Source organism: Pan paniscus, chromosome X (genome assembly GCF_029289425.2).
Source record: "Pan paniscus chromosome X, NHGRI_mPanPan1-v2.0_pri, whole genome shotgun sequence".
Taxonomy (NCBI): domain Eukaryota; kingdom Metazoa; phylum Chordata; class Mammalia; order Primates; family Hominidae; genus Pan; species Pan paniscus.
Window position 1 is genome coordinate 15,076,107 of NC_073272.2, and position 24,630 is coordinate 15,100,736.

Sequence of the window (24,630 nt, forward strand, 5' to 3'; positions counted from 1 at the left end):
AGAATTCTGATTCAGGTGCATTAAGTCTAGTAATTCAGATTGTAGGTGATTAAGCCCTCTGGAAAACTGAGTCACCGTGATCTTAAATTTTTCTCACTGTAGATTTAGTCTCATTGCTTATTAAATATTGCTCACCTTTTCCAAACCAAATTAACATCCAATTTTTCCATCTAAAAGATGTCATATTTTTATCCCATCATCTTTATTACTGTTATTTCCAGGCATTCATAATTTTATAAAATGTTCCTACAACTGTTAACCCAAGTCACAGGCTTTATCAGTCTGTGACAACAAAATTAACTCATACTTGCATTTCAAACCCAAACTCGTATGGCACAAGTTCAAATCAGCAAAACTACTGGAAACTGGCCGTATTTAAATTGTTTCCCCAACAATTTCTAAGGTCCCAGGGTAATGCCTCATAAATACTCAGGACTGGTCACCATCTTTTACACCTGCTTCTTTGTCTTTCTTCTGGACAGGAATGTTGATGGACACCACTCTCCTCCCCTGGTGACAACTCTTGATGCATCCCTACTGTGACAAGGTTAGTCCCTCTCCAGATTTTCCATATCTAAACTGTGATGAAACCATACTCCTTACAAAACATATCTTGAAGGTTCCAGAAAAAGGAAACTGAAAACAGAGAATAACTTCCAACAGCCAAGAGCAGTAGATCTTTAGAGCTAACAAGCCCAAACCCAAAATATGAAACCCTGCCTAATTACCAGCAGTCCATCACGTGGCAGGGAGGCAGCTCAAAAGGAAACAGGTAACTCCAGGTATCTCCTTATCTTGGAGTTCAGGTTCCATGCCCCCCAGCTTAAAAAAAGGAGTCTTTCAAATTCTCTCAAGCCTAAGCTGGGCTTTATTTTCCTGCCTGGAATTTTCCTCTTCCCAGATGTGGGGTGGTAGGAATCCTGTAGTCTAGCCACTCAAAGATTGATCTGGGCTTCATAGCTTGAACAAGATAATCACAATCGTAGGCAGTATATTTTCCAAAGTCTGGCTTACACAGTCTTATAATTACCTCATTGTAAGAAAAAACTGTGCTTTAGAGGGAAACTATGCATTGTCCAGCATAGAGGACACCCATCTTTCTGGGTTATCTGATTCTATGGGAGCTATTTTACAATGCTGTAAATTATTGATTATTGATATCAATGCAAAACGCTTGTTTATAGACATCAGATTGTTTCCTATCCAGTAGAGGGATAGAGGTTCAATTGACTTCTCTCTCCTACTGTGAAAAAAGGCTCGTTTTGTCTCAATTTGCGTATTCATTTCCCTATTTCTCATCTATAACTGTGTTTGTTCTTTGTATTCTCCTTTGAACTGGCTGATACCTCAGCGTTTTCCTTATTAATGAGTTAAATAAAATCTTGAACACGTGTTCGTATGTGTTATATAGGAGAGTCATGATTTTACCATTAAAAAAATTATCTTTAACACCATGTATGAGACCCTAAAGTATGGTTAGTTTTTGCTACATCAAGTTTAGTTTAGTTCTTCATTACATTTTACCATCAGCATAAGGAAAAGAGATGATCAAGCATGTGCCCACCCCCACCATAATATTTGTTTTTGTTTGTTTGTTTGTTTGTTTTAGTTTTTGTTTTTTGTTTTTGAGATGGAGTCTCGCTTTGTCACCCAGGCTGGAGTGCAGTGGTGCGATATTGGCTCACTGCAACCTCCACCTCCTGGGTTCAAGCAATTCTCCTGCCTCACCCTCCTGAGTAGCTGAAATTACAGGTGTGCACCACCACACCTGACTAATTTTTTGTATTTTTAGTAGAGATGGGGTTTCACCATGCTGGCCAGGCTGATCTTGAACTCCTGACCTCAAGTGATCCACCCGCCTCGGCCTCCCAAAGTGCTGCGATTACATATAGATGTGAGCCACTGTGCCCAGCCCCACCATAATATTTGTATACACACAAAATACACATTCATGTACACACAGTTCTCCAAAATAAGCATAGAACAGTCTAAAATCCACATGAAAGAAGAAAATACTCTCTAATGCAATAAAGGCACAGTTCTGGTGATCCATCAAGCAGAACATATGCTATTTCAGCTTGAAGGGTCTGCATTGAGTTACTTCCTCATATCCAGGAATTCTTCAAGAATGTAGAGTTTTCATCTGTATCAGGGTTTCTCGGCCTCAGCACAATTAACATTTTGGATCAGATAATTCTTTGTTGTAGGAGTCGTCCTGTGCATTGTAGGATGTTTAGCAGCATGTCTGGCCTCACTCCAGACATTGCCACATGTCACTGGGGTCAAAAGTAACCACCAGTTGAGAACCACTGATCTATTTTATTAAAGGTTCCCCAAGATAGCTCCTTTCAGAGTAAAGGGAGGATCTCCCTAAGGATAAGTGAATTTATTTAACCAATACATATCAGCATGGATGGGTCTCAGTGATAATGTCGAGTGAACACAGCTAAATTACAGAATGCTTTCTGCAGCATGATACTATTTGTATAAATCTTAAAATCACAAAAACTTGTATATTGCTTATAGAAATATATATATGAAATAAAATCATAAAACCATCAACATGGAGAATACATATCAATTTAATGAGTATGGCTGCCTCTGAGAAAAGAGGGAAGGAATTAGATTAAGATTACAAAACAATATTCAACTGTGTTTATAATGTTTTGCTTTTTTAAGAGATCTAAAACAAATACTACCCAATGTTGTCATTTTTTCATTCCAGCAAATGCATATATGAATATTATGCTACTCTACAAACTTTACTGTAAATTTGAAAGAAATCCATAATAAGATATGAAAAATGCAGCTTAAATTTCAAATAATGTTCTTCAAAGCCGTTGTCATTAATTTTCCAATCATCTTTTGCTTTATATTATTCATACTGCTGCTTGCCTCCATGATTATAGGTAGCTGTGAGCTGGCAGTGTTTTATAGAGCAATTTCCTGGCTCCGACTCTAATGACAGCCATAATATTAATGCTCTCACCCTGTATTTGTGGAGTGCTTTATCTTTTCCCAGTACTCTTACATCTGTCTTCTCTTTTTATATTCACAATTTCTCTCACCATCAGTCTTCGTCTCAACTGTATTTGCCATGTATTAATAAAAGTATTAAAAAGGCTTCTACGAATGCTTTTTCTTTGGCAGCTACCTGAGTTCAGGTTTCCCTAGATACCAACCCTGAGAGATTGGATTCTAGTGCAAGCAGTTTATTTAGGAGGTGATCCTACAGAGCTCTGGTAGGGGAAATGTGACAAGGAAGGGAAGAAAGCTAATAAACAGCACATCTTAGAGCAGGTTACAGTTGAGGGCAATTGAAGCTCAGCCCTGCCCATTTGTTTACACATTATCTGTGTAGTTTTCATGTTGTGGCAGAACTGAGTAGTGGTGACAGAGGCCTGAAAAGCCAAAAATATTTACTATATGGCCCTTTACAAGAAAAGTTTCTTGACCTCTTCTTTATACCATAAAACTAGAAGAAAAGTTATTATTTTCAAGCATTTTGAGAGCTTCCAGTATGAGCACATGTGTAAGAAGGAAAATGTCAATTATTACTCATAAAAATTCCATTTTTATGAAGTGTGTTAGGGGAAAAATTGAGTTAAGAAGAAAAACCTTTTTCCATAAAAACAAACATTGGCAATTTGCCCTAAAAAATATATATATAAAGGTTCAAGAAGAAATTTGAGGCGGTTACATCTCTACTGTGGAATGAATTGTAAACTCCTAGTGTAGACATAGAAAATAGTAATCATTCATTGTGCCAAACTCCAACTAATTAAAAATTACGGTGATAAAGATCTAAGACTATGTTCAGGCTTAGTGAAAGAGAGGGCCATAATTGATAAGCAGTGTCTGAAGTGAGCACAGGAAGGAATAGTGGTGGCCAATGCTGAATGCAAAAAATAAGCACAGCTACCTGCCATGAGATGGGAGGAGAAAAAACCAAGAGAGGAAAGGGGACACTTAGGCTTCCTGCGATCTCAGAAACCTAACAAGGGCTGATAAAAGGCTATTTATACACCAAGCAGGAAAAAACCCTATTATTAACATCTTGCATTAGTGTGGTACATCTGTTACAATTAATGAACCAATATTGTACATTATTATTAAATAAAATCTGTAGTTAACCTTAAGTTTCACTCTTTGTGTTGTACAGTTCTATGGGTTTTGATAAATGCATAACATCATATATCCACCATTATAGTATTATATGGAATAGTTTCACCACACTAAAATTTTCCTGTACTTCACCTATTTATAGCTTTCCTTCCACCCACCCCCATCCCAATCCCCTGGCAACCACTGAACTTTTGACTGTCTCCATAATTTTGCCTATTCCAGAATGTCATATAGTTGGAATCATACAGTAGGTAGCCTTTTCAGACTGGCTTTTTTTTCACTTAGGAATATGCTTTTAAGTTTCCTTTGTGTCTTCTTACATCTTGGTAGCTCTTTTTTTTTCATCACTGAATAATTATCCATTGTATGGATGTACTAAATTTTGTTTATTCACCTATTGAAAGACATCTTGTTGTTTCCAGTTTTGGGCAGTTAAAACTATCTATTTCTTTTTGTGTGTATTTTGGTAGCTTATATCTTTCAGGGAATTTGTGTATTTCATCTAAGTTATCAAATTTGTGGGCATAGAGTTATTTATAATATTCCTTTATTATCCTTTTAATGTCTATGAGATCAGCAGTGATGGCCCCTCTTTCATTTCTGATGTTAGTAATTTGTGTCTTCTTTTTGTCTTGATTAGTCAAGCTAGATGTTTATCAATTTTATTGATCTTTTCTAAGAAGCAGCTTTTGATTTTGTTGATATTCTGTATTGTTTTCCTGTTTTCAGTTTCATTGATTTGTGCTGTAATTTCTGTTACTTCTTGTTTTCTGCTTGCTTCAGGTTTATATTGCTCTTCTCTAGTTTCCTAAGGTGGAAACTTAGATTGCTGTTTAGATCTTTTCTCTTTTCTAATAATATGCATTCACGGCTATAAATTTCTCTCTAACCACTACTTTTGCTGCATTCAACAAGTTTTGAAAAGTTGTATTTTCATTTTCATTTAGTTCAAAATATTTTAAAATTTTTCTTGATACTTGACACATATGTTTAGAAGTATGCTTAATATTCAAATATTTTGAAAATTTTCAGCTATCTTTCTATTATTGATTTCCAACTTAATTCCATTGTGACCTGAGAGCAAACTTTGTATGATATCTTTTTTAAGTTTGTTAGGATGTTTTATGGCCCAGAATGCATGTTCTGAATGTTGGAAGCTGAATGTTCCATGTGAGCTTGAGAAGAATTTGTATTCTGCTTTGTTGGAGGAAGTATTCTAAATCTACGGATGTCAGTTAGATCCAGTTAATTGATGGTGTTCTTCAGTTCAACGATGCCTTACTGATTTTCTGCCTGCTGTATCTGTCAATTACTGATAGAGAAGTTTTGAAGTTTCCGGCTATAATAATAGATTTGTCTATTTCTCCTTGAAGTTCTATCAGTTTTGCCTCACATACTTTGATGATCTGTTGTTAGGTACATACATGTTGAGGATTGCTATGTCTTCTTGGAGAATTGGCCCCTGTATAATTGTATCATACCCTTCCTTATCCCTGATAATTTTCTGGTCTGCTTTGTCTGAAATTGGTATTGCTACTATAGCTTTCATTTGATTTGTGTTATCATGGTATATCTTTCTCTATCCCTTTACTTTTAATGTAGCTGTGTCTTTATATATATAGTGGGCTTCATTAAATATAATAGGAATTATATAGTTGGGTCTTGTTTTTTCTATACACTCTGACAGTCTCTGCCTTTTAATTGGTGATTTAAACTATTATTCACAGTGAGTAGTAATATAGTTGGATTAGTATCTACAATGTTTGTAACCGTTTTCTATTTGTTGCACTTTTTCTTTGTTTCATTTTTATCACTCCCACCCCCCGCCCCCATTTTCCTGCCTTCTCTGGTTTTAACTGAGCATTTTATATGAACCCATTTTCTCTCTTCTCTTAGCATATCAATGATATTTCTTTGAAAAAATGTTTTAGTGTTTGTCTTAGAGTTTGCAATATATATTTACAACTAATCTAAGTACACTTTCAAATAATACTATAATGCTTCACGGGTAATGCAGATACCTTATAACAAAGCATTTCCAATTACTTTCTTCCATTCCTTGTACCATTGCTGTCATTCATTTCACTCATCCATAAGTTATAACTACCCAATACATTGTTGCTATTACTCTTACTTTGAACAGTTATTTATTAAATCAATTTAAAATATGAAAAATGAAAGATCTTGTTTAAATCTTGTTGATTCCCTGCTAATGTTCTTCCTTCCTTTCTTTCTTTCAGATCAGATCTGAATTTCTGACCTATATCAATTTCCTTCTCTCTGAGGAACTTATTTGAGTATTTCGTGCAAGGCAAGTCTACTGGCAACAAATTACCTCAGTTTTTGTCTGAGAAAGTCTTTTTTTCCTTCTTCACTTTAGAAGGATAACTTCACTGGATGAAGAATTTTAAGCTTGTGTTTTTCTTTATTTTTCTTTCAACACTTTCAATATTTCACTTTATTCTCTTCTTGCTTGCATGGTCCCCGATGAGAAGTCTGATGTAATTCTTATCCTTGTTGCTTTATAGGTAATGCTTCCCCCAACTCTCTCATTTCTTTCAAGATTTTCTCTTAGCTTTTGATTTTCTGCAATTTGAATGTGAAATGCCTAGATGTCGATTTTTTGGATTTGTCTTGCTTGGTGTTGTCTAACCTTCCTGGATCTGTGTTTTGATGTGTTTCAATAATTTCAGAAAATTCTGAGCTATTATTACTTCAAATATTTCTTCTGTTCTTCTTTCTCTTTCTTTTCCTTTTAGTATTCCCATTATGTATATGTTACACCTTTTGTAATGATTATACACTTCTTGGATATTTCGTTATTTTTCCCATTCTTTTTTTCTCTTTGCCTTCCAGTTTGGAAAGTTTCTGTTGACCTATCACCAAGCTCATTAATTCTTTCCCCAGACATTTCCAACCTGCTGATGAGCCTTTAAATACATTCTTCATTTCTTCATTTCTGTCACAATGTTTTTTTATTTCTAGCATTTCCTTTTGATTCTTTCTTAGGGTTTTCATCTCTATGCTTACATTACCCACCTGTGCCTTCATGTTGTCTATTGTTTCCACTAGGGCTTCGTATTAGTCTGTTCTCACACTGCTATTAAAGACATATCTGAGACTGGGTAATTTATAAAGGCAAGAGATTAATGGACTCACAGTTCCACATGGCTGGGGAGGCCTCACAATCACGGCGGAAGACAAAGGAAGACCAAAGGGACTTCTTAGATGGTGGCAGGCAAGAGAGGGAGCTTGTGCAGGGGAACTCCTCTTTATAAAACCATCAGATCTCGTGAGACTTAGTCACTATCACAAGAACAGCATGGGAAAGGCCCGCCCCCATGATTCAGTTACCTCCCACTGGGTCCCTCCTATGACACATGGGAATTGTGGGAGCTACAATTCAAGATTACATTTGGGTGGGGACACAGCCAAACCGTATCAGGCTTTTTCTGTTTTGACTACCTGGAGTACTACAATTCAATTCTGGCACTAATGACCTAGAGTTAGCACCAAATTCCACAAATTAATGGCTCAGTCCTCCACAAGACTGCTTCTTATTCCAGATGCCAGCCACAAGTGGAGTCCCCAGTCCCCAGGCTCCCTGCACCTCTGACTGATTATAAATTTGGGAGTTCCCATAACTACCTCAGTTTTGATAATTCGATATGGCTCAGAACTCACTGAAAGTAGACTATGTGTAAAACTCTACATGTAGAGTTTTATTATAAAGTATACACTTAGGACAAGATCTGGAAGGGCTCTGGATGCAAAATTTTCATACTCTCTTCCCAAGGAATCTGAGTGCATCATCCTCCCTGTACACCAGTATGTTCACCAACCAGAAAACTCCACTGAGTTTCAGTGTACACATTTTTTATGTGGAATATGATTACACAGGCATGATTGGATATGCAATTGGCCACATAATTGAGCTCAGTCTCTAGCCCTCTTTTCCATGCAGGTAAAACTGGCCCAAAGTTCCAGCCTTCTAATCGTGTGTTTGGTCTTTCTGGTGTCCATCTCCCATCCTGAAGCTAACTAGGAGTCTGTCATGAGTTACCTCATTAGCATGACAAATAATTTCTATCTCTCAGGAAATTCCCAGGATGTTTGAAGTTCTTTGTCAGGAACTAAGATCAAAGGCCAGATAAACTTTTTTTTTTTTTTTTTTTTTAAAGACAAGGTCTTGCTCTGTTGCCCAGGCTGGAGCACAGTAAGGCAATCTTGGCTCACTGCAACCTCCACCTCTTGGGCTCAAGCGATCCTCCCACCTCAGCCTCCCAAGTAGCTGGGACTATGGGTACATACCACCTTGCCTGGCTAATTGTTCGATTTTTTGTAGAGATGTGATCTCACTATGTTGCCCAGGCTGATCTCAAACTGCTGGGCCCAAGTGATCCTCCCGTCTCAGCCTCCCAAAGTGCTGGGATTACAGGTCTGAGCTACCATGCCTGGCCAAATTCTTTATTATACCACAGAGCCCTTAATATATCAATAATAGTTGTTTAAGTTTCTTATCTGATAATTCCAAAATCTGAATATATTTGAGTCAGATACTGATGCTTGCTTTGTCTCTTCAGACTTTATTTTTTCCTTCCCTTAGCATATCTCATAATTTTTTTTTGTTGGAAGTGATCATGCTATATCTGGTAATAGAAACTGAGTTAATTGGGCTTTTAATATAAGGCTTTATGTTGATCTGGCTAGGAGCTAGGCTACGTTTAATGTTAATTGTAACGCATATATGCCAGAGGCTCCAGTTTTCTATAGTTTCCTTTTATTCCCTGCTTCCATGGTGCCTTTAGGTTCCGCTAAGAACTCTTTCTTAAATAGATTATGTCTTTCAGTTCTCTCAGTTGTAATCCACCGTTTTTTTTACTGGAGCCTTGCTGATGTGGTGGTAAGACTTTAAGGAGGGTAAGCACTCTATAATCTTATAATTAAATCTCAGCTATTTTTAGTGGGTCTGAGTTCCTGAGCTGTGACATTCAGCATTTCTCAGCCTTTTTTTTTTCCTTATCATTATGTGAGACACGAAGGCTGGGGGAACTAGCATTGTCTAGTTGCCCTTCTTCTTGGTCACATAAGACTCTGGTAATTTCCCTTGATGTAACTCTTGTGACAGAGAACAGAAAACTCTGGGCTTATTTCAAAATGGCACTTCTTCTTTCCTCTTGCTCAAAGCAAAGGAGATTTGTCTCCCATATGATTTTTACTCTTATGGGGCTCCTAGTGGCACAGAAAACCCTGGGCTTATTTCAAAATGGCACTTCTTCTTTCCTCTTTCTCAAAGCAGAGGAGATTTCTCTCCCATATGATTTTTACTTTTGGTGGGGCACCTAGTGGTAAATCCCACAAAAGTGTGGAGCTTCCTAAAACTGGGCCATCAGGAGTTTTTAAATCTCAAGTTAGTCTGCACTCAGCCTTCAGCAGTTTATCAATTACTGTTTAAGTGTTCCTACCAGTTACTGGTTCCAGAAGCCTCTGCTCTTGGTAAACTGTAATTCTTTGTATTTACACATCTCTGCAGTTTTGGGGGTGGCAGTTTGCCCTGTGACCTCAATTCTCTGGTACATTTAAGAAAAGTTGTTGATTGTTAGCTTGTTCAGCATTTTTCTTGCTGTGAGAACAGGAATGTTGACTTCTAAGCTCTTTGCATATCAGAGCTAATCAGGAAGCATGACCGGTATACAACTAGAGGAAGGGTGCTTAAATCTAAGTGGAATTAGCCTATCTATGGTTCATGGCAATCATGCATATTGATTACAGCCAGACGCCACTGATTCTTTCATCAAACCAACTTTTCTGCTAGAATTGCATTCTATGAATATAATATTTTGTTGAGTAGTTAGTCAAATTAAATGCAGTTTTCAAAAGGGGAATCTTTTAGGGAGATATGGCCTTATGGTTTGAACCAGATTTCATTTCCACTGTATCAAATCCCAGTGGCCTTCTCAGTGGCAGAATGGGTTTTTCACAAATTCTCTGTATTGTAGTTGTTAATTCTTAAGTAAAGTAACTCTGGAATGTGCTTTCTTTGGCTTATAAGTAGACCTCCTCTCCACCTTATGAGTTTCCAACTCTTTGCCCTTGAATTAGACACATGTTGGTAGATTGTAGCCTAAGGCCTACTACTTACTAGTACTTGATAAAATCTTCTCCCTAGGATGAATGGGCAGTGGACTAAAGACAAGAATTACAACTTTTTAATCAAAGTGGCTGAATCCATAACTATATCTTTCTAAATTAAGCCTGTTTTGTTATGAACTGTCTCTAGATTACCATTAGCAATGTTGTTGGTCGGATGATTGGAGAAAATGAAAGAACATCATGATTTTTATTTTCCTTCTTTCTATAATCCAATGATTCTCAACTAGGGGCAGTTTTACTCCTGCAGGGACATTTGGCAATGTCTGGAGACATTTCTAATTGTCACACCTAGAGAAGTGATTGCTATTGATGTCTTGTGGGTAGAGGCCAGGGATGCTGCTAAACATCCTACAACACACAGGACAGTTCCCATAACAAATAATTATCCACAAAAAGTTATCTGGCCCAAATTGTCAGTAGGGCGGAGGTAAAGAAGCCCTGCTAGAATCTGAGAAATTAGCCACCATGGCTTCTTTGTCTATACTAGGATCCTAAAGATCTCATTATTTTTATCTCTTTATTAATTTCTGTATTACAAAGATAATATTTTTCTCTGGACTATTTTCTCATTTGACCAAGGAAGTTAGTCTTGGAATCCTGCCCCACGAAGCTTACAGGTCAGTAATTCACAGTATAATCTCCTTATTGGAGTGGAGGCCTATGGGTGCTGGAGTCCTAAGAGTTAAACACCTTTGCACAATTATAGTGGTTTAGTGTGCAGCTTATACAAACAAAAATATTATCTGTACCTTTAATTTGTAGTTTCCTTGTGTTATAGTAATAATACAGAGCAAATCTTGTGTTATAGTAATAATACAAGGAAACTACAAATTAAAGGTACAGATAAATTTTCAAAAATAGCCTTAGTGGAAGAATGAGAACCAAGCTCTTTTGACCTATTGAGCTTCACATATGGTTTACAGATGCTCTCCAATTTCATCCTCATAACAGCCTCACCAGACAATCTTGTTCTTGTCAGAGAAAGAGTCAAGAAGAGAACAGAATGATGCTTTGAAGATAATTTTATCCTGTTCCTGTTAATTAGTCAAATATGTGCCTTGTATAAATTTACAACTTACACAGCGTCTACAGAGAAATATAAAAATCACTCATTATTATACTCTCAGAGATAACTGTTTAGTGTATTTCTTTGCTACTTATTTTTTTTTTTTGCATGTAAATGCATTTTAAGTGTAATTGCATTTATTCTGTGTACATCACCTTTATCTTTTCCCCTCCCCTCAGTATCATTTCATGGGCATTTTAGGAGGTCAGTTGATATTTTCTTTCTTTTTCAGATTTGATAAGCTAATATTTTTTATTTCAATAGATTTTTGGGGAACAGGTGGTGGTTGGGTTACATGAGTAAGTTCTTTAGTGGTGATTTCTGAGATTTTGGTGTACCCATTACCCAAGCAGCATACACTTGAGTTGATATTTGATATTTTCTAAAGTATGATATTTAATGATTTTAAATACTTCATCATATGACTACTTCATATGTTTAATCATTCCCCTTGATAAGTGGCAACATTTTTCTGTATGAAAGAAACAAACCAAAAAACAAACAAACAAACAAAACAGAGAAGAAAAGTGCCTGAAGCACACTGGTATATTGAAACAGCAAAATTCAACAACAAAAACAAAAAATACCACCAGCTATATGAAAAACAAACCACAAATCTTTGACTTCTCATCATACCTAACAATACTGGGCTTTGTAAATATCCGTTAAATTATATACAAATCCATGTATGCAGATAATGATATTTTTCACTGTGCCCAGAAAATTTGATTGTTGTAGTGTCTGCTTCTAAAAATGGGTAAGATATAATAGTGTTTCATATTTAAGATAAATAGTATAGCTTAGTAGTGGAAGCCTGTTTCGGGGGGTGGTTGATTTTTTTTTTAGGTTCAAAAATAGTAATTTTAGTATCCCAGGAGTTCCAAGCTTATATAAAATAAAATAATTGTTATTAATATCTATACTGGTATATATAGGATATACGTTATATAATACAGTTCACCTTTGAACAACATGAGTGTTAGGAATACCGGCCCCCACACAGCCGAAAATGTGTGTAACTTTTGACTCCCTCCAAATTTACCTACTAAAAGCCTACTGGTGACCAGAAGCCTAACTGGTAACATAAACAGTTGGTTAACACTTATTTTGCATGTTATATGTATTATACACTGTATTCTTACAATAAAGTAAGCTAGAGAAAAGAAAATCATAAGGAAGAAAGAATATATTTACCATTAAGTGGAAGTGGCTCATGATAAAGTTCTTCATCCTCACTGTCTTTGTGTTAAGTAGACAAAGGAGGAGGAGGAAGAGGATAGGTTGATCTCGCTGCCTTGGGGTGGCAGAGGCAGAAGGAAATCTGCATAAAAGTGGACCTGCATAGCAACCCTTATTCTTCAAGGGTCCACTGCATATATCATATATAAAAATAACAGTTATATAGTATTGCAATTATATCCAGACATAATAGGCAAGACATGAGACATAAAATATAGAATTAATTTTGGAAGTCATCTAAATCATGCTCTGAGGGAAGGTACAAGGCTACTAAAGGCAAAGGGCCTTGCTAAGTCAGGGTGTGGCATAACTGAAAGCCCAAATGCCAGACTTTGTCCTCTGCTTAGCCTAAACCAGAGGTCAGATGTCTCTTGTCGCCAGATGTTGATAAACACAGAGAGGTAAGCTCTTCAGTTACCCTATCACCACCTTACTAATACATATGACTGCAAAACGTTGCCTTCATGTAAGTCAGAATATAAAGGAAAAGCCCCTAATGAATATGATTTCATGAACTTTGGACATAAAAACTCACTTGGTAGTACATTATAATTTTAAATCACATTTAATTCCCTGCCAGCCAGGAAATAATTCCATGGGAAGTCAATCAATGAAAGTTAACAAGATCATTACTAGAAAAAAAGGTAATATTTTTCATTTTCAAAAAGTAAAGGGTTGGGTTGAATGAGAAGTAGATATAGGAGACAGAGCAGCATTCTCAGGTGTTGTTCATGCCCCTGCCATTGTTTTAATTGTGGCCGCAATATTCTTTCTCATGGCTGATGGTTGACTTTGGTGAGTAGAAGTAGGTAGTAGCTAAGAATAATCATGAAAAAATAGAACATTTTCTTTAAAAAGGAAAAATTGCCTAATGATATATCAGTTTTGTATCTACAATCACCATAGAACATTTAGGTTATTTGTACTCTATTATCAGGAAAGATTGGGGAAAAGTGGAGTGGCAAAGAGAAATAAAGAAGTATTAATTGGAAACCACCTCAAACATGAAAAAAATAGCCTTTATTTATTTCATTCTGCATCTGCTAGTCTCTGGGCAATCTAAAAAAACAGTCATCAGAATTATAGCCACATGGTGATTTTTTTCCTCTCCAGAATTACAAGAAAATTGGCTCCCACACTGTGGAACTAAAAAGAGGGGCTATAGGGTGCTGCTTCTCTCTCTTGACATTTTACTTGGTTTTCAAAGGAATTCGTGACTAAGAATCTCATGGAATCTAAATGCGGTCACTGATGGAAATTTAGGTTTCCACAAAGAGTGCAGGAAGAAATTTACATGGCAAAAAAAAAGAAAAGATTTGCTCTGGCAAATGGGTGAGGTAAGGATGTGTGTGTGTGTGTGTGTGTGTGGTGTATATATGTACACGTCACATACATATATCAGTGAGTATGTATATCTCAATGATTTTCATTTGCTAGGTCTAGTAATACATCTAATTTTTAAAATACGAGTTTTTTTCCAGCAGTTGTATAAAAATAATTACTTAATTATTGTTTTTCTTTTTCAGCAAGTTTATGAACTTTGGACATATTGAGATTATGTAAGTCCTTGGACAGCATTAATATAATATTACCTAATTTGTAATAAAAGTGTATACCCATTTTATTCATTAAGTATAAATATTTGGAAAGACGATAGATTTTAAGCCAGGTATGGAGTGAACTGACACATTCATCCACAAAAGTCAGATCAAGTTAATGAAAAAAGAGAAGATTGAGGTGTTACTATTCAGTAGTACTTCTTTTTATTTATTACTTTATTCATCAGCACATCCAGGAGAGCTTAATAACTCGCTCTCCTAGAATAAAAATCCTAGTTGGTACTCCCACCATGGCCAATTTTAAGGACAAGGAACACTAAGTTACAAGGAAATGACAATAATCAGTTCTCATTAGATGGTAAGGACAGGCGTGAACACTGTGTTACAGCTAACCAGGAGAAAAAGGAATGTTACGGAACTTAAACTGCTTAGAACGTTGATATAATAAAGGGGGATAGGGAAACAGCAAGCACTGAGGCTGGTGAGCCAGGCAGAAGTCAGAGTGGGAGGAGCCTTGAGGTCTCTCCAGGAGATTCAGGGACCATAGGATTTGGTAGTGATTCAGGTATGGGATGATCATGGCCCTCATCATTGTAGTGACCATAGTATTTCGCAGGAATCCAAAAAACAGATGATAGACATGTCCGTAACCATGATAGTGCCCATGGGATTTTGTAGCTATAGAGTGAAAAGATGACAGTGGCCATATCCAGGGTAATGTCTACGGGAATTTGTGAATATCCAGGTAAGAAATGAGTGTTTCTACTTAGGAATTGAACATGGGATACTGAAGTTATAAAGGTAGGAAATGATGATAAACCTAACAGTGGGGGTGAGCATGGTGTTTTCTAGATATCCAGATAAGAGAGGATGATGGCCCTAACTCGAGTACCAAAATTGGATTTCCTCAGGTAAGCACATAGGAGCTGAAGATGTTTCTTACCATGTTAGTGAACATGGCATTTTTTGCTATTCCAGACATGATGGCGAACCTAACCACAAAATGACCAGGAGATTGTCAGGGGTCTAGTAAAGACATGATGGTGCCCTTAACTGTGAAGGTTATGACGAAATTTGTAGGTCAGTAATTAAGAGATGATGCTGATAATAACCACAGTAAGGAGCAGGGGATTTTGCAAGTAACCAGGTAAGAGATGATGGTATCTCTAAAAATATGGTGACCATGGAATTTTGAGGATATCCAATCAAGGAATAATGTGTTACTAGTAATGGTAGTACCAAGGGATTTTACAGTTACCCTGGAAAGAAATGATGTGTCCCTAGCAGTGGCATTTAATCTGGGTAATTTGTAGGTCTTCATGTATGGTAGGCTTCTCTAAATCTGGTAGATCTCACGGGCTTCTGTAGGCATCCACATGAGAGATGACGTGACACAAATTGCAACCAATTGCCACCATTGTAACCTAGGTGTTTTATAAGTATCCAGCTTAAAGCTGTAGCTTTATTTATTTCTTGGATGTAAGACTTTCATGTTATCTATTGTTTTCTTTCTTTTTGAAACAGAGTCTGGCTGAGGTAAGTGCTGATGTGGGCCTAAACCACAGCCTGCACCGTGGGACTGTCACAGAGACACAGTTGAGTGATGATGTGTCCCTACAGGCCTTACCACCATTATTTCCTTCATACTTATTCAGGTGAGAAATGATTGAGTCTTGTCTTGGTAAGTGATGATGGTGATGATGGTGTAGGCCTCCCTGTTGTTCCCGATTTCACTTCAGGTGTCCCGGTCAGAAATGATAAGAGTCCCTGACATATTCGAAACCGTGAGTTTTCCCTCTGCATATTTCAGAGACAATGCCTAACCCCGTGTTCGCAGTGGAACTTTGAATACTTGGTAATTATCCGGTGTTCCTTCCCACAGCAGTGACCGTGGACATTTTGCAGGTGTCCTGTAGAGAGAAATGCTGTCTTCTGGGACCACCGCCCTGAGCTTGGGGGGCCCCACTAGCATTCAGGTAAGAGTCCTTCAGTGATGGATGTGAGCATCGTGATTTGCAGGTGTCCTGGTAGAACACCTTGTGTGTTTCTGAGGCATATATCTCAGTATATGTTTTCCAGGTTCCCGGGAGAAAATCCTGAAGAACGGGGGTCATGAGCAGGGGACGTGTCTGCTATCTGGGTAAGTGATTGTGTGCACCATAAACTCACCACGGACAACCTGATCTTCACGTTTGTAGGTCAGTGAGGTTCCTTTCCCTGAACAGTTTACCATGTGATGCGTTTATGGGTATTCCGGTAAGAAAGGGTAGTGGCTCCTTGTTCTCCTTGCCATGTAATCCTATTGTTTTCTATCTTGGAGAGAACATATGAGGTAAGTACCCTGTGAGTGCTGATGGATTGGCATGTAACCAGGGAACTCCAGTGGCACTGTGCATCACAGGAGTAACTAAGGTGGATGTGCAGAGAAGACGGCCAGAGAAAATGAAGTGTCCTATGATGTCCTACCCCTTGGAGCGACCACAAGCATCCAGGTAGATTTTTGGCTCCCACAATGATGTTAGTGAGCAGGTGGTTTTCTGGGTCCTGGTGAAAAAGCTGTGTCTGTAGGCAGATTGTAACACATGTGGTTTCACATTCCCTTCCAGAAGTCAAGGGAACCCTCATTATGCTCGAGCAGGGGCACTCTGCCCGTATCCAGAGAGGAGACAGTATGGGCGTAAGCAGGCCATGGACGATCCAGTCTTCCGATACACAGGTAATCACCGATGTCACTCCTGCTATTTTTCCTGTCCTGCCATGGGTTTTCTCAGCTCATTTTCTGTTTTTTATTTTCTGCAGTTATTCAGTTAAGAAACAATGCTCTGCCAACCAAGGCTAGTAAGCATTAGTCCTTGCTGTGTTCAACTTTAGGATAATGTGCCTTGAACCTGAGTCCGTGTTGACTGTGGTAGATGCGGGTGTCCAGGTGAATTATCCTACTCTACCAGACCACAGAATGGAATGATAGTTCTGACACATCCTCAGTCCAGAGCCGATAGTGGAGCCAACAGTGGGGTGGACGTTGGAGTTCTGCCAGGATCTAGGTAAGGTTGATGGTTCCCAGATGATGGCAGTGACCAGCCTGTGTGGTGCGTGTCTTTTTTGTCTTTCAGGTATGCCAAGTGGCATCCCGGAAAACACCTGTCAGATGCATTTCTTCTGCTGCTGCTAGTCATGAGATCAAGGTGGGTCTGAGAATGGCCATTCAGAGGCCCCGGATAGTAACCAGGTAATGGATGACACCAGTCCTATGCCAATACAGACCACCTGAACTTCAGATTTCCTGGACAAAGAGGGCACTCTCCTTGACACAGTGTTTTTCCCATGGTTTCCTGCAGGAGTCCCGTAAAGTTCTCTTCCTGTAGAGAGGTAGGAGATGTTGTGGCATTACCTCATGAAAGACATTCTGAATTTCCTGCATGTAGATAGTTAATGATGGTTTAAGTCTGGTAGAGTAACCTTGTGTTTGGCATATGTGTCATTGGGAAAAAAATAATTAGTGATTCCCAATGCCAGTAAGCATGAGATTTTACTGTTTGCTTATTCAGAGGTAAGGGCTTTTATTTTTTTTTTTTCTGGTAAATCTGACCCTCCACGTGAGAAACAGATATGCCAGTGCCCAGGTAGTTGATCATATTGTGTGTCACCCCGATGTGGACTGTGCTGTTTCTCCAGGTATCCCTCGGAGGCTCTGGCTTAGATATTTTCAGTTATCTGGGTAACCTGGATGAGTTGCGAAATGATACCAATGAACAAGAGTATTTGTGGGTGTCCTCGTAGCATAGGTTGTGTACCAAGCAGAGTTTCCCCAATATGTCTTTCAGATGAATGTCAGGGCATCACAGCAGGCCTTTCGAAGCTAGGTAACGTGGAGCATTGCTGGCTGAGGTAAGTGCTGACACAGGCCTAAACCACAGCCCGCAGCATCGTACTGTCACAGAGGCTTAGTTCAATGATGATGTGCCCCTACACATCTTCCCGCCATGATTTCTTTTCCATGTATTCAGATGAGAAATGATTCCGTTTTCACCACTCCCAGATAGGCCGGGTTTTCCCATTTTATAAAAGTATATGCTGAACCCTGTGAGTGTTGAGGGATTGCAGGGAGCCAGGTATTTATCGCTGTGTTCCCCACTTCTGTGCTGCCGCTCCGATTTCTAGAGATGTGCAGTTGAGAAACAGTAGTTTTCTGCTGTCAGGGTCGACCTGAGATTACTGCAACTATACACATCGAGTGGGTGTGTCCCATAAAGATGGAAATAAACATGGGACTTTGTGGGAGTCTTTGCAGAAAACCCCCTGTCTTTTTACACATATGTATTGGTGCCTCTTTCAGATTCCTGCTATGACATCACAGTGAATCCAACATGGGTCCCTATCAGGAAGCAGGGCTGCTCTGCAGGTCAAGGCTGCATGAGGACCCAAAGCAACACATGGGCCACTTGAAGTTCAGGTGTATAGGTAAGTGAGGATGGTGTCCATACTTCCTGTTGTTCCCATGATTTCACCTCAGGTGTCCTAGTCAGAAATGACAAATGTCCCTGGCACACTAGAAACCGTGAGATTTCCCTCTGCATATTTCAGAGACAACGTCTAACCCAGTGAGCACAGTGGGACTGCAAATACCAGGTAATGATCTTGGGGTTCCCAGCCACAGCGATTATGCTGGACATTTTGCAGGTGTCTTGTAGAGAGAAATGCTGTTTTCTGGGCCTGCGGCCCTGAGCTTAGGGGGTCCCACCAGCATCCAAGTAAGAGTCCTTCAACGATGGATGCAAGCATTGTGATTTGCATGTGTCCTGTTAGAACACTTTGTGTGTTTCTGAGGCATATATCTCAGTGTAGGTTTTCCAGGGTCCCACAAGGAAATCCCGATAAACAGGAGTCAGGATCAGGGAACATGTCTGCTATCTGGGTAAGTGATGGTGTTCATGGTAAACTCACCACACACCAGGCGATCTCCACATACCTAGGTAAGCAAGGTTCCTCTGCCTGAAGGGTTTATCATGTGATGGGTTAACAGGTATTTTGGTAAGAAAGGGTAGCGGCTCTCCGTTCTCCTCGCCATGTGATCCTATTGATTTCTACCCTGGAAAGAATGTATGATGTATGTGGTCTGTGAGGGCTGATTGATTGTCACATACCCAGGGAACTCATGTGGCATTGTGCATCACAGGAGTAACTGTGGTGGATTTGCAGGGAAACCGGCCAGGGAAAAATAGTGTGTCCTACAATGGCCTAGACCCTGGAGGGCCCGCAAGCATCCAAATACATTTTTGACTCCCACAGTGATTATACTGAGCAGGCGGTTTGCAGGATCCTGATGGAAAAGCTGTGTCCGTTGAGCCATTGATCACACTTGCAGTTTCAGGTTCAGGCAGGCAGAAGTCAGAGCATGAGGACAGCATTGAGGTCTCTCCAGGCGATTTATGGACTCTCGGATTTGGTAGTGATTCAGGTACGAGATGATCATGGCTCTCATCATTGTAGTGACCATGGTATTTTGAAGGAATGCAAAAACAGATGATGGGCCCGTCCCTGACCATGGTAGTGCCCATGGGATTTTTTAGCTATAGAATGAAAGGTGACAATGACCATCTCCATGGTAATGTCTGGAATTTTTAAAATATCCAGGTAACAAATGAGTGTTTCTGCTTAGGAAGTGAACATAGAATACTGAAGTTACAGAGTTAAGAAATGATGATAAACTTCACCATGGGGGTGACCATGATATTTTCTAGATATCGAGATAAGTGAGGATGGTGACCCTAACTTGACTACCAAAATTGAGTTTGCTCAGGTAGGCATGAAGGAGCTGATGATGCCGCTTCCCATGTTAGTGAATATGACATTTTGTGGTATTCCAGATATGATGGCGAACCTAATCACAAAATAACCATGAGATCATGAGATTGTCAGGGGTCTAGTAAAAAGATGGTGGTCCCCTTAACCATGAAAGTTATGATGAAATTTTGTAAGCCAGTAATTAAGAGATCACAGAGATCCTAACCGTGATACTGAACAAGGAATTTTGCAAATCACCAGGTAAGAGATGATTGTGTCTCTAAAAATGTGGTGACCGTGGGATTTTGCAGATATCCAATTAAGGAATAATGTGTTCCTAGAAATTGTAGTACCAAGGTATTCAGCAGTTACCCAGGAAAGAAATGGTATGTCCCTAGCAATGGCATTTAATCTGGGTAATTTGTAGGTCTCCATGTATGGTAGGTTTTTCTAAATCTGATAGATCTCATGGGCTTCTGTAGGCATCCACATGAGAGATGATATGTCATAAATTGTAAGTAACTGCCACTACCGTAACCAAAGTATTTTATAAGTGTCCAGCTAAGAGCTCTGGCTTTATGTATTTGTTGGATTTATGACTATTTTTTTCTGTGTTTTCATAGTTTTTTTTCTTTTTTTGAGAGTCTGGCTGAGGTATTGCTGATGCACGCATAAACCACAGCACGCACCATGGGACTGTCCCAGGGATCTGGTTCACTGATGAGATGTCCCCACACGTCTTCCCGCCGTGATTTCTTTCACAGGTACTCAGCTGAGAAATGATTGAGTGCTTACCAATCCCAGATTGGCCAGGTTTTCCCATTTTCTGTTTCAACAAAAGTGTATGCTGAAACCTGTGAGTGTAGAGGGATTGCAGGGAGTCAGGTATTTATCACTGTATTCCCCGCCCCCATGCTGCCCCTAGGATGTCTACAGGTGAACAGTCGAGAAACGGTGGTTTTCTGCTATCAGGGTCGACCTGAGATTACTGCAAGTATCCAGGTCGAGTGGGTGTGTCCCCAAAAGATGGAAATCATCAAGGTTATTTGTAGGAGTGCTGGTGGAAAACCCCATTTCCTTCTACACATGTGTCTTCTACACATCTGATTTTGCAAGCTGCCAGAGAAGATATGATGGTGTCTCTAAAAATGTCTAAACATGTGGTGACCACGGGATTTTGCAGATAACCAGTTGAGTAATAATGTGTCACTAGAAATGGTAGTCCCAAGGTATTTAACAGTTTTTCAGTCACCCAGGAAAGAAATGATGTGTCCTTAGCAATGGCATTTAATTTGGTTAATTTGTAGGTCTCCATGTCTGGTAGGTATTTCTATATCTGGTTGATCTCCTGGGCTTCTGTAGGCATCCACATGAGAGATGATGTGTCACAAATTGTAACCAAGTGCCAAGGTATTTTACAAGTATCTCACTTAAAGCTCTGGTGAATATAAGTTTTTGAAGATATCCAGTAGGGAATGATGTTGGCCTAAGCCGTGGTAATGCCCACGAGTAGTGCCCATATCTTGGTAACAGGTGGTGTGTGTCTAATTATGGTTGTCACCATGGTTTTTTTGCAAATTCCAGCAACATAATGAAGACAGTCTTAACCGCTCTTATGAATATAGGATTTCGCAAGAATTGAGGAAAGAAATAATGTGGGCTTTAACCAAGTAGACATGATTAGATTTTGGGGATTTCTAAATAAGTGATCATGGTGTCCCTAACCATGGGATTTTGCAGGTTGTAGTCAATAGGTGATGATGAATTTAACAGTAGGCGCAAACATGGGATTTCTTGATACCCAGGTAAGACATGATGTGGTCCTTAAACATATTACAGACCATATGATTTTTTAGATACCTAGATAAGCAATAATATATCCTGAAATCTTGATGTTACCTTTTTTTTTCCCCATTTAAAAAGTCGCTCATTCTCAAATATTTGTGCAGGACTGATTTCAGAGTATAAGAATGCACCAGCGGCTGGCCCAGTGACTCACGCTTTAATCCCTACACTTTCGGAGGCCGAGGCGGGCAGATCACTTTAGGTCAGGAGTTCGAGACCAGCCTAGCCAACATAGTGAAGCCCTGTCTCTACTAAAAGTACAAAAAAGTACTACATGCCTGTAGTCCCAGCTAGTCGGGAGGCTGAGGCACGAGAATCACTTGAACCCAGAAGGCAGATGTTGCAGTGAGCCGAGGTTGGGCCACTGCAGTCCAGACTGGGCGACAGAGCGTCTTTGCCCCCATCACCTCACCCCCAAACAAAGAAAGAGTAATGCACCAGAGTCATGAAATAATGATCTTACCACAGAGGGCGTAAAAAGCAAAACCTCAGAAAATATTACCATATTTCGAAAGACTTGTGGAAAATAATTAAGGACCAGGTAGCAGAAATTGTGATCAGAGGAAATAACATAAGAATATACTTAAGCGCACAGTACATAGTTGGAGGGAGACTGTTTATCCTTCTAAAACCGTTACTATGATCAACACAGACAAGAGACACTTCCCTGAAAGGTTAAATTGTTTCATGAGAAATAAAAGCAACCAAAATGAGCCACATTATCTACAATAGAAGAGACTATATGGAAAAAGTTCTATGGCAAGAGCTAATTAGTTGGTATACAAAAAGATCCATGAAAAATGACCCAATTTTAGACACATTAGATATTGCAGGCTCAAAAATCAAAGGAACATTTTGAAAGCTAATTTAAATTTAATTAATTGCTGAATGTCTCCTTGGCTAGTAGTTGAACGATCATTATTTAGTCCCACATCTCTCTCGTCATTTTGTTTGCAAACTGTCTAAAAGCCTTATTTCCTCATCTCTTTGACAGATGACCAAAATGGATCCTACAGTATAATCACACAGGATAATGTTGGAAAGTATGACTATCTAAATTATTTTTAAAGGCATTATTTTTCCCCTTTGATTTTCAAATTCTTTCTCATAATTTCTAAAACGGTGTCGACAGCGGCCTGTATTGTGTCTTCATTGATGTCATCACTGAGATCACTCTCAATTGCTCTCGAACTTGTTGTTGGCCTTTCGTGTAGGTATGAACTGTGGCCTGGCAGATCTGACTGTTGTTGCTGCTGCTTCTGTTCCTGCTGATGCTTTTCAAAATAGTCTTCTTTTATTTTCTTCGGCTGTTCTGAAGCAGGAGTTACACGTGATGTCTTTGGAAGATCTTGCGATGTGTTTCCGGAACTACCTTGCATGCTTAGCTCAATAGTCCTGCGGAGATCTTCATCTTCTCTATTGGTTTCTTGGCGGCTTAGTTCAAGGGCCCTCTGAAAATCCTCCTCATCTTGGTCTGATGTTCCAGACTCATCACTTTCTTCTGATACTTTTTCAAGGACTGTTTTATAGACTCTATGCTCTTTTTCTTTTACTAATTTTTTTCTATTAAGTTTTGGTGTATCCATCTCTTCGACACTGATGATCTGCAGGAGTTGGTCAGCTTCACAGTCTGGCAGATCACCCTTGACAACAAATACAGAATATGCTTGTTGTTGTAATCGAGCCAAGAAATTTGCAAGGCATGTATCTGATATTAATTCTGGACCCGCCAAGAGAGAATTCAGGTTAAACCAGTGTTTTCCGAATTTTCTAATAGTAAACCAGTGTTGTTTATAATTACATATAAAAGATCTTTCATTTATAGGATCAATGCCGAGCTTCTGATATTCAGGATTATTGAAATGGATGATCTCTAAACCCCAGAACTTCAAGGCATTGCTTATTACCTGAATGGAGAAGAAACCGGTATCATCCATGTTTTCTGAAGGCTGCTGTAAAAATGCGAGATACTCTTCACTGGTGACTCCTCCTTCTGCCATTCTCATCCTCTCTTCTTCATCTAGCTGATGTGCAATTGAGGCTAATTCCACAGGGCTAAAATATTCTCCTTGCAATAGATTGTTCAGACAGTGCTGAGCACACAGGAAACCTTCCTGTTTCTCATGAAAGATGAAATCCATGTTAATTGTATCCATGAGTTTCTGTAGGTATGCCGGAAGATGTTGTATGCCCAGCTATGGCAGTTACCTGGGCAGTTTGTGGATAGCCATGTAACAGATGTTAGGTTTTCAAACCTTATGAAGACCATGGGTTTCTGCAGGTATTCAGGTAAGAGATGGTATGTCACAAAGCACTATTGTGACCAAGGTGGTTTTGCCAGTATCCAGTCAAAAGCTGATGGTAAACCTAAAGTGAATATGGGATTTTGGAGTTATCCCATAGATGATAATGGTGACTTGCACCATAGTAGTGCCCGTTGGAATTTCAGATGTCCTATAAAAATAATGTCTCTCTAATTATGCTTGTCAGCATGGTTTTAGTAAGTAAATAAATGTGAAATTTACCACAGCACTAAACAGAAGATTTGGCAGGTAACTGGGAGAGAAATAACATGGGCTTTAACCGAATGGACACCATGGAATTTTGGAACTGTCTGGCTAAGTTATCATGATGTCACTGACCACAATAATAGCCATAGAATTTTGTAGGTTCCAGTCAATAGATGACAATAAAACTCACAGTGGCAATGAAGATGGGACTTTGCTGGTATCCTAGTTAGAGATTATGTGGACCTGAAAAACATGAGTGACCAAATGATCTTCAGACATCTAGAAAACTGATGATGATGTCCTGAACTCTTTTCTTATCCATGTGTTTTTACAGGTGTTCAGGTAAGAA

At 39.0% G+C, this 24,630-nt stretch overlaps 1 protein-coding gene and 1 long non-coding RNA gene across 2 annotated transcripts in view; both read right to left on the reverse strand.

Moving 5' to 3' along the window:
* LOC130541159 (uncharacterized) overlaps window positions 1-7,723 on the reverse strand; it is a 37,646-nt gene extending 29,923 nt beyond the window's left edge. Inside the window, exon 1 of the long non-coding RNA XR_008955205.1 lies at window positions 7,285-7,723. This is a non-coding gene — a long non-coding RNA (uncharacterized LOC130541159). The remainder of the gene's footprint in view (window positions 1-7,284) is intronic.
* A 13,475-nt stretch (window positions 7,724-21,198) lies between these two features.
* Window positions 21,199-24,038, reverse strand: ATXN3L (ataxin 3 like). The gene is made up of 2 exons (XM_008973934.2): window positions 23,679-24,038; window positions 21,199-23,414 (listed from the first exon to the last, which is right to left on the reverse strand). The coding sequence occupies exons 1-2, from the start codon at window positions 23,925-23,927 to the stop codon at window positions 22,845-22,847; spliced, it is 819 nt and encodes a 272-aa protein (XP_008972182.1). The 5' UTR covers window positions 23,928-24,038; the 3' UTR covers window positions 21,199-22,844.
* Between the last annotated feature and the right edge of the window lie 592 nt (window positions 24,039-24,630).